Source organism: Pyxicephalus adspersus, chromosome 3 (genome assembly GCF_032062135.1).
Source record: "Pyxicephalus adspersus chromosome 3, UCB_Pads_2.0, whole genome shotgun sequence".
Lineage (NCBI taxonomy): Eukaryota > Metazoa > Chordata > Amphibia > Anura > Pyxicephalidae > Pyxicephalus > Pyxicephalus adspersus.
In genome coordinates, this window is record NC_092860.1 from 2,095,514 (window position 1) to 2,105,781 (window position 10,268).

At 39.3% G+C, this 10,268-nt stretch overlaps 1 protein-coding gene across 1 annotated transcript in view; it reads left to right on the forward strand.

Moving 5' to 3' along the window:
- The first annotated feature begins 7,965 nt into the window (after window positions 1-7,965).
- Window positions 7,966-10,268, forward strand: part of PCTP (phosphatidylcholine transfer protein) — a 26,989-nt gene continuing 24,686 nt past the window's right edge. Inside the window, exon 1 of the mRNA XM_072403318.1 lies at window positions 7,966-8,124. Coding sequence (XP_072259419.1) covers window positions 7,975-8,124 — 150 coding nt within the window. The 5' untranslated portion in view covers window positions 7,966-7,974. The remainder of the gene's footprint in view (window positions 8,125-10,268) is intronic.

Sequence of the window (10,268 nt, forward strand, 5' to 3'; positions counted from 1 at the left end):
AAACATTTTTGAATAATATAAGGGGGTTATCCACCCTTTTATATGCAATAAAAAAACAGGTGATCAGTACGCTTTAACTAAGCAAAGATCCTAGGACCTTGTAATAAGAGGAGTCTTATACAGACTACAAGGTAGAAGACACAAGTGATCAGAGTTATTTATAAAACAACCATAATAATTATTACTAGTCCCCATGTACATTCACTGGTATTAGGCAAACAAGGACTGCCTCGTCCTTCAACACAGGCAATACCACCAACTCATTGGATCTTGTTTTGACCCAACAAATTGAAAAATGCAAACACAGAGCCATCCGCAGAATGCCATAATCAGTAAGTGCGTTATTCACATCACAACCCAAGTGATTCACAAGGGAATGACAGTACCTTGACATGTTTTGTAAGCTTTAAGCCTTATGACTAAGTACTGTTAGTACAAAATGCATCAAGGCAATCTCATTCTCATTTGGTTCACCGTGTTGTGATATGAATAAAGCACTTACTGAATATGGCATACCACTGATTATTCCTTGTTTGTCTGTATTTTTCAATTTTCACTGAACCAGATGCATTGCATTAGTATCTGCATTCTGAAGGTGGCAAAATCATTGCAAGCAAATAGGAGAAAGCACCAGGTGATGCCAGTTACTATTATTGTGTCATTGCAGGTTTACCCCCTCCATATCACTGCTGAAAGCCCCCAAAAAGCAAAGCTTTGTACAAGTCACTATTGCAACAGGGCCATTGAAGTAGGACCAAGATATTTTCATCCACATAGAGCTCATGTAGCCTGAAGCTATCAAGGAAATCGGCTGTTGCCACCATTTAGCCTTCCTGGAACATTATTTAGACATCACACACTTGTTATTTAAAACATGACCAAAATTAACCCTCCGCTGGCCACTGGACATAAATGCCAGACGAAATATATCTAAAAATATGCTCAAAGGGCAATACACTTCCTGCGATTTACAAGAGTCAATCATCTTCATTTAACCTACCAAACATGCCTCTGTCCTTAGATCACTCCTGTCTCACGTCATCTCTTAAGTGTCCCTGCCAATCACTGCTGAAAAATTATTAGAGGACCATGCATGTTCATTTCTAATATAAGTAACACCACCGCACCACACTATGTCTCTGTATAGCATGCAGGTTTAGTTAACTAAAGCTTTATTCAAACCAAGAAAAGGCCAAGAATACTTTAGCAAGTACAAAAATCCCTGTTGATCCTTATAGAAATGCGGTATGTTTGTCACTTTCTGTGAAAAGATCTGCAAGCAAAAACAATACCATCTATCTAGTCTTCTATTGAAGCGGAACTAAACCCTTTCTAAACTCATCTGTTCCCGTTCTGCTATATTCTTCCTTCATCTCGTCCTTGAGTCAATCTTGGCCCATCCTAATTTACTGGGCTAGGCTGACTTAACTCCTGCACATGCAGAGGAAGCCAGGCGCTAGGTATGCCAGGAACTAATGGGGAGCTGCAAGTTCTGACAGAAGTGAAGGCATGCGAGCAGGTAAGAATGCTTAATGCAGAACAGACATCAATTGTCCATTTTTGCAATAAAGCCCTGCCTGATCCTGTTCTGCTTTAATTCCATCACCTCCTCATGTTTTACAGTTAGGTCCATAAATATTTGGACAAAGACAACTTTTTTCTAATTTTGGTTCTGTACATTACCACAATTAATTTTAAATGAAACAACTCAGATGCAGCTGACCTGCAGACTTTCAGCTTTTTTTCAGTGGGTTGAACAAAAAGATTGCATAAAAATGTGAGGAACTAAATCCTTTATTACACAATCACTTCATTTCAGGGGCTTAAAAGTAATTGGACAATCGACTGAAAGGCTATTTCATGGGTTGGTGTGGGCAATTCCTTCGTTATGTCATTATCAATTAGACAGTTAAAAGGCCTGGAGTTGATTTGGGGGGGAGGGGGTGTATGTGGAAGATTTTGCTGTGAACAGACAACATGCGGAGTTCTCCATGCAGGTGAAACAAGCCATCCTTAAGCTGCAAAAACAGAAAAAACCCATCCGAGAAATTGCTACAATATTAGTAGTGACAAAATCTACAGTTTGGTACATCATGAGAAAGAAACAAAGCACCGGTGAACTCAGCAACGCCAAAAGACCTGGACGGCCATGGAAGACAACAATGGTGGATGATGGAAGAATCATTTCCATGGTGGAGAGAAACCCCTTCACAACAGCCAACCAAGTGACCAACACTCTCCATGAAGTAGGCGTATCGAAATCCAAGTCTACCATAAAGAGAAGACTGCATGAAAGTAATACAGAGGGTGCACTGCAAGGTGCAAGACACTCATAAGCCTCAAGAATAGAAAGGCTAGATTGGACTTGGCTCAAAAACATCTAAAAAAGCCGGCACAGTTCTGGGAAAACATTCTTTGGACAGATGAAACCAAGATCAAATTTTATCAGAATGATGGCAAGAAAAAAGTATGGAGAAGGCGTGGAACAGCTCATGATCCAAAGCATAGCACATGATCTGTAAAACATGGCGGAGTGTGATGGCTTGGGCGTGCATGGCTGCCATGGCACTGGGACACTAGTGTTTATCCATGATGTGACACAGAAGCAGCCGAATGAATTCTGAGGTGTTCAGAGAGATACTGTCTGCTCAAATCCAGCTAAATGCAGTCACATTGATTGGGAGGCGTTTCATAATACTGCTGCAGTAAAGGCCTGGAAGAGTGTTAAAAAAGGAGGAAACCCGGCATCTGGTGATGTCCATGAGACTACAGGCTGTCATTGCCAGCAAAGGGTTTTCAACCAAGTATAAGAAATTAACATTATATTTTCAGCTTTTTATTTTGTCCAGATACTTTTGAGCCCCTGAAATAAAATGATTGTGTAATAAAGGATTTAGTTCCTCACATTTTTATGCAATCTTTTTGTTCAACCCACTGAATAAAAGCTGAAAGTTCAACTACATCTGAGTTGTTTCATTTAAAATTATTTGTGGTAATGTACAGAACCAAAATTAGAAAAAAGTTGTCTCTGTCCAAATATTTATGGACCTAACTGTAGTAACATTAATCAGTTACTGAAATTTCTTCTTTTGCCTTTATCTTATTATGTATCTAGCATAAAACAACCCCCTCCTCTATTTGCACCACAATGTGCAATGTGCTACCATTATGCCACCCACACTTCTGTTCATGGAGTTTGCAAGGCGCAAGTGAATTAGCTTTTATGTGCTGTAACTGCATATTCTTTAATTTATTGCACATCAGATACAATCTGCATGCACTTTTTGCAACACAGCACCCTAGGCAGAAAGTTCAGCACTTAGGGTTCTTCATTGTGCTCTACTTCAGCACAATGGAGCAAATGGAAAGGTGATGATTTCTAGCTATGGTCCTATGTCATCAAGATACCATTTTATTACAATTACAGTCACTTTATAAGAGAGCACATAGATTAGGAGCTGCGTAGTTACATTGTAACCATTTTCTATGCACTTTTAGCAGTTTCCATTATGTCCTCTTTAAAGTGAACCAAATACATTTTGGAAACCATTAATACTGCTGAAGATTGGACTTGACAAGCTGCCTTCCAAGCTCTGCAAACTCAAACCATTCTAGGTGATGTAATGGAAACCTTTTCTGCCTAAAGATTGAATGCCTGGAACCAAGATATATTTAAAATCCTTTCCAGATGTCCACAAGTTTGGGCACAGACACATGAACAATCATTGTAATACTTAAAGTAAAATGCCAGAAATAACCTATTTTTCTACTAAAATTAAAAAGAAACAAAAAGAAAAGGGCTCTATGGCTAAAGTGTCGATAGGTTTAATACTGAAAGTTTATTCAGTTAGATCTGCAAAAGTGGCAAGTCCACTAGCCTAAAGACGTTACACATGTGACTTATGTCCTGAGCATGCATTAATGGTAGACAATTTATTAGAATACAAAGTTGATGTCCATAATGGTCCCGATGCGTTTTGCTCAATAGGCTTCTTCAGGGTAGGTGGATGCTTCAAGGAAGTTGTTTAATTACTGAGACAAAAACATATAATATTTACAGTTTATTCTTTATATAGGGGTATATGCACATGTTATAGAAAATTATTTATAATGTTATGTAGAATTTACCATATTAAGTTCTAATACTTATGTCTTCCAATTTAAAACATAAATACTCATATAGGAATTGGAGCTTCATTCTAGTGGGTGTTACAGTGTCTGTTGGTAATGAGGAATATATCATAGAGAACATGTGTGGGTGCTTCTTCTAATTGGAGAGAAAATGCAAAAAGTGGCAGAGAAAAATCTCCAGAAATCAACTAGTACAATCTGTGGGGATATAAATCTACTAATTGGATTGATAAATCTTACCTTATTCTAGTAGTTTATAATACAGAAATGAGAGATACCATATGTCAAATGTGTAACATCCTGAGAATAGGGGACCTCTGTCCAGAATAGCCACTTTGGTGGCCCTAACTAAATAAATCTTTTAGTATTTAGCTTATCATTATAGTGGCCTTTTTCTTTTAGTTTATTTTTCATTTTAGTTTAAATTACTAAGGCTGGCCACTGACTAGCATAATAGAGGAAGCTGTATATACCTGGACCTTCACTAGTTTTCTGCTACTCAGAGGGGCAACAAGGCACCACAGTAAATTCATTTTGGAGCTTTTGGCACTGAAGTCTTACTATGGTCTTCATAACCGATGACTTCATAAAAGCTATCAATGAAACCAATTTGAGTATATTAGGAATTCTCCCAGAATTCTGTGCTAAGCTTAGCTCTCTGATTTATTACTGAATATTGTGTTGCAGCCAGACTTACCCATCTTTCCCACTTCTCTTCTTCTGCTGCCTTTCTTTGTAGTTTCGTCATTGGCTTCCATTTCATCTTAGAAACAAATCCAAGCTCCTGTGCTTTGCCTTCAAATCCCTCCACAGTTCTTGTCCCACTTACCTTTCTGACCTGACAGAAAAATCCCCCGTAGCCACTCTCCTCCAATGACCTACTAATGACTTACTCATAACCCCCTCACACGCACGGCTCCAAGTTTTTTCTAGAGCTGCCCCAACTCTCTGGAATGGTCTTCCTCGTCATATTTGGCTTGCTCCTACTTTCTGCTCATTTAAAGGGGCGCTCAAAACCCAACGTTTCATCCTCACCTACCCATCTTCTTCTGTCTCCTAATCCTCACTACTAACCCACAATTCCATATCCCCCTCCTATTGTGTGATACTTCCCCCACCTCCTAGATTGTAAGCTCTTCAGGTCAAGGTCCTCTCCTCCTCCTGTGTCACTGTCTGTATCTGTCTGTCATTTGTAACCCTTAATTTACAGTGCTGCGTAATATGTTGGCGCTATATAAATCCTGTTTATTATTAATATAATTATTTTTATTATTATTATTATTAATATTATTATTAATAATAATAATAATAGTGTGTTCTGCTGGGAGGTCTTTTTTTATGGAGAACAAGTATTTCACACCAGCCATCAGTGGCCCACCTATCATTAGTGACAACTTCCACCCCACCAACACTGTGATAGACCCTCAGTTACAGCACCCCTAGGACCATCCCAATATCAGCGATAGAGCACCAGGACCGTCATCAGAAATTTCTGGGCGCCATATAGGCCCCCTCCTTACCTGTTTAAAAGTTTCAGAGTTTTAAAAGTGGAGTTTGTTTAATTGGGAAACAATACAGAAGTACCCCTTGCCCCCCACCTGATGGGGGTCCTGCCACCACCAACCCCACTGAATGTTTACTGACAGACCCCTCAGTAACAGACCACCAGTGACAGACCTTAGTTACAAACCCATGACAGTCAGAGATCAATCGAGGGAAAAAAGCAGTGACAAAAGCAACCAGTTTAGTCAACCCCTGGAAACTTGCCTGGGGGCTTTGCCAAACTTGACCTCCCCCATAAAAGTGACATAAAAGGCAGGTGGGAGGATGGATTGAGGAGCTGGACCAGCACGAGTAGTACTTAGACACCCCCAAAAGAGGGAAGAACAGTAAATTATATAAAAGAAGGATGGGAACCTGTGGCTATGCCATGGCATAAACCTTTCCTGGAGTTTTCAAATTCTTAAAGTGGAACTTTCATTAAAAAAAAAAACACCTATATTTCAAAGCCCTTAATCCCTCTGCAATCTTAGTCCAGGAGGTGCTGTGCCGTCCCAGTTTTCTTCTTATTTTTATTCTGCATGGACTGGACAGCGGCCGGTCACTGGGTATGCATGAGATGGGGAAATGTTTCAAAATGTAAAAAAAAAATAAGAACAGATCTAACTGGCCATGTGTGCAGTTGGCACTTTTTCTCACATTCCAGTAAAGCATGCGCAGAAGGAGAAGCCTGGAGGCTCCGGGTTTCCTATTCAGTCTTTACCTCCAGAAGCGGAAAATACCTCCCCAAAGTTATTTAAAAAAATATTTAAAAAACACCAAATGTTTGCATTAAATAAAAGAGTTAGCCATTGTTTTATATAATGTTACAAATCCAGTGATAGGTCTGCTTTAAGTGAGTTTAAAAGCAGCTTGCAAATAAATTATAACAAAATAAGTTTATGGGAAAAAGTGTTCTTTTGTTGTTGATATGAGCTATTTGAAGTTTTTAAAGCGGAAGTAAACCAAAACAAAACACTTACCTTCAATCCCGCAGATCAGTCTGTCCGTGGGGAGGTTTCTTCCATCAGGTCACGCATTGTCCCGGTAGCTGTCTTTGGTCCGCTGCAGAGGGAGCGCCGACATTTTCTTCTCTCTTCTTCCTGCGTCACCTAAACTAGCACTGCGCAGGCACAAGATCATGTGACGTAGATTGGGGAGAAAATTGCTGATCTCACTGCACATGTGTGCCATTGGCATTTTTTTTCTATTGATAAAAGGAGCATCCAAGAGCCTCCCCGGATGTGTGACGTAGGTATCCGGCTCTGTTCTCCTATTCATTCTTGAGCACCTAGGCAGTGCTGCACCCTTTGTTTTGCAAAAGGGTGTTACTTTTAAGATTTTTTTTTATTTTAAATAAAATGATTGTCCTTACATAACAAAGCACAAGGGGGCGCTCTTTGTGTCTGGAGGAAAAGAAGTTTAATCTCTGGATAAGGAAGGGATTCTTCACTGTAAGGTCTGTGAAAATGTGGAATCGGCTCCCTCAGGAAGTAGTTTCAGCAACTTCTATAGATTGCTTTAAGAAAAAGCTGGACGATTTCTAGAAGCACAGAATATAATTGGGGATTAAGGATTTAAAGTAAAAATAACAGACTGCTGATCCAGGGAACATCCGATTGTCTCAGTGGGATCAGGAAGGAATTCCCTGTTGGAGCAAATTGTACCCGGGGTTTATTTGCCTTCCTCTGGACCAATTATGTCTTATAGGGTTTTATATCTGGGATATGTTTATTTCCCTAGTGGATGAAACTGATGGATTTACGGTATGTCTTTTTTCAACCTAACCTAATATGTAATCATGTATGTCTACCCTTCTATGTAAAGTAAAATTCTGAGTTTAGGTCCGCTTTAATGTTCCTGCTTCCATAACTGTATGTGTTTACTGTACAAAAGTCTCCCTAAGATACAAGTCAGTCTGTATTTGCAGACTACAGGTAATTCCTCTGGGAATTTGCAGTGTCAGCACACTGACACACTACCTGACACACTAACTGACACACTGCCTAAAACATGAACTGAAACACTAATCACCACACTGCCTGACACACTAACTGGCACACCGACACACTGCCTGAAATACTAACTGACACACTAATTTACACACTGCCTGACACACTAACTGACACACTGCCTGACACTGATAATCCCCATTTAGTAAACATGGCCAACAATACAGGGCAGGGAGGGGATACCACTGCAGCTAATGCAGCGAACACGGAAGTAAATCCCGCGGTCTGATTGGCTGCCTGTCATTTTGAAGCACGCTTATTGGATACGGCGCGGTTGGCTGGGTGACGTCACATGCATCCTGCTAGCTGCAGCTGCGTGCCGGCAGACATGGAGGAGACATTGCAGCAAGCCTGGAGGGAGCTGGATGAGCCGGCACTGCCGGAGGGATGGCAGCTATTCACCGACACCATGGGCATCCAGATCTACCGGCTCTATGACGAGGTACGGCTAGCTAGGAATGCTGCTCCCCTTATATCCTATATGTGGTCAGCAGGCAATGTTATGTGTTTTGTCAAACTTTACTCACAAGTATTTTTATTTTATATCTGTTTATTAATTCTAAAAAAGTTGCAGCATCTTATCCTTACTATATAACTGGAGGGAAATATCAAAGCTGTGTGCCTGGCTGCAGCAAGCATGCAGCAAGTGAATGTCAGCTTGTAATCTGCTGACTTGTTCCAGGTAGGTGCTTGAGAAAATATTTGCAGTTTATTTAAACACCAAAAACAGATAAAAAGGGTGAAAAGAAGCCAATTGTATTATTTGCAATTATATTATCATAGGGGTTTGTTCTTTCCCACCTGTTTAGTGTTTGTTTTAGAGTTATTATTGTAATAATAATACAAAAATACTAAAGAATGGGGTTTGAGACTCAGAAGTTTAGTGCAAGTGGTAATTATGTATTGATACATAGTGGATCCATACATAATTAGTATACAATTAATTCAATTATTGTGTTGTATCCCTAATCCTGTTACCATTCACAGGAATGGGATAATCGCACTATACATGAATATTCTAGCGCCATACACTGATCAAAGAATCAAAAGGTAGGACCTAATAGGTCACGTAGGTCCCGACGCGTTTCGCAATTCTGGCTTCCTCAGGGGTTTGATGTTGAGAAGATTTTATGGTCTATTAGTGATTCGTAGGACCTATTAGGAGAGATATAACACAAATATTTCAAACATTGTCACAAACAAATCAAAATACATAAAACATTGCTTAGTATTCAGTTATTGTATCTAGGAATGGATAAATATGCAAAGACAATATGAAGCATTCTATTATTAGTGTGCAATTATAATGCAATGAGCAGGCAGTGGATTCCCTTGTTCGGTGTTGTTGTCTTACTATAACATTATTAACACATTTTAGGTAATTATATATTTTTATCATGAACCCCCAGATTCCCCCTTGTGATCCCCAATCTTTCCCCCAAGGATCCCCAAGCTGTATTTCATGTTCATACGAGTCATGTGATGCACAATGAGACTTCTGGGGTCATCAGGTCCTCGACACCCAGCACTCCGAATATCCTCAGTTTTCCAGGTTGAATGATATTGGGCCCCATTCACCTTGAGGACATCTAGTAGTGAGGAAAACTTTTTTGTAGGGGACTGCTTTGTACTAGTTGTATTTTTTAACCATTTGGTGTTTTAAAAAAAATTCTAGTAGTTGGTTTAAAAAAAAAGTCATTGCTGTTTTTATTTCTTTTGGGATTTCCCATTGCTTCCTATCCCAATGACAATAGGGATCTAAGGAAAGGAAATCTAATGCAAAGCTCACAGAGGATTTAAAGTGGAACTAAACACTATTCAAAAAATTGCAATCAGGCCGATCCTTTTATTGCAGAAGGGATAGGCGATGTCTCTTCTACAGTAAAATAGCCTTACTTACCTGATCTCAATAATAACATTCACCTGTCTCTGTTCCATCACGGGCGCCACCATCTTCTTCCTTTTTCTCTTACATATTTCAATCAAGCTGCAGGGGAAGCCAGGATTGGCCGGCGTAGATTTTTGACCGGGCAGTGATCAGGCAGGTAAGTATGTTTTATTACAGAAAGGACTTTCCTGTCATTCTGCAATATAGCTCATTTTGCAAGAATTTTAAGTGAGACTTTTTTCTTCTCCTATTTCTGTTTCAAACCCACCAGTTCTATCTCAATGAGTGGACAATTGTATACTTGTATACACCTTTGTATGAACTTCTTACACGCAGATATTTAGCCAATAGGACCCCAAGGAGGAAAACCTTAAATAAAATCAAAGCATATAGAATTTTTCATGGGAGTTTTAAGTTCATAAAACCTTTATACCTTCTGCAGTGTGTTACTTATCCACATTAGGATGGATTATCCCTTCTTAGTAAACCCGTCACTAATTAGTATAAACAGCTTTCCTGGTGATGATTAGATTCATAGACAACCGATGTGTTCTATTGTTTTGTAATTTATCTTTCATCTATTATCATTAACATCTTCATCATTATCAGCTAATGAGTCTATCTATCTATCTATCTATTATCTATCTATCCCTCTATCTATCTATCTATCTATCTATCTATCTATCTATCTATCTATC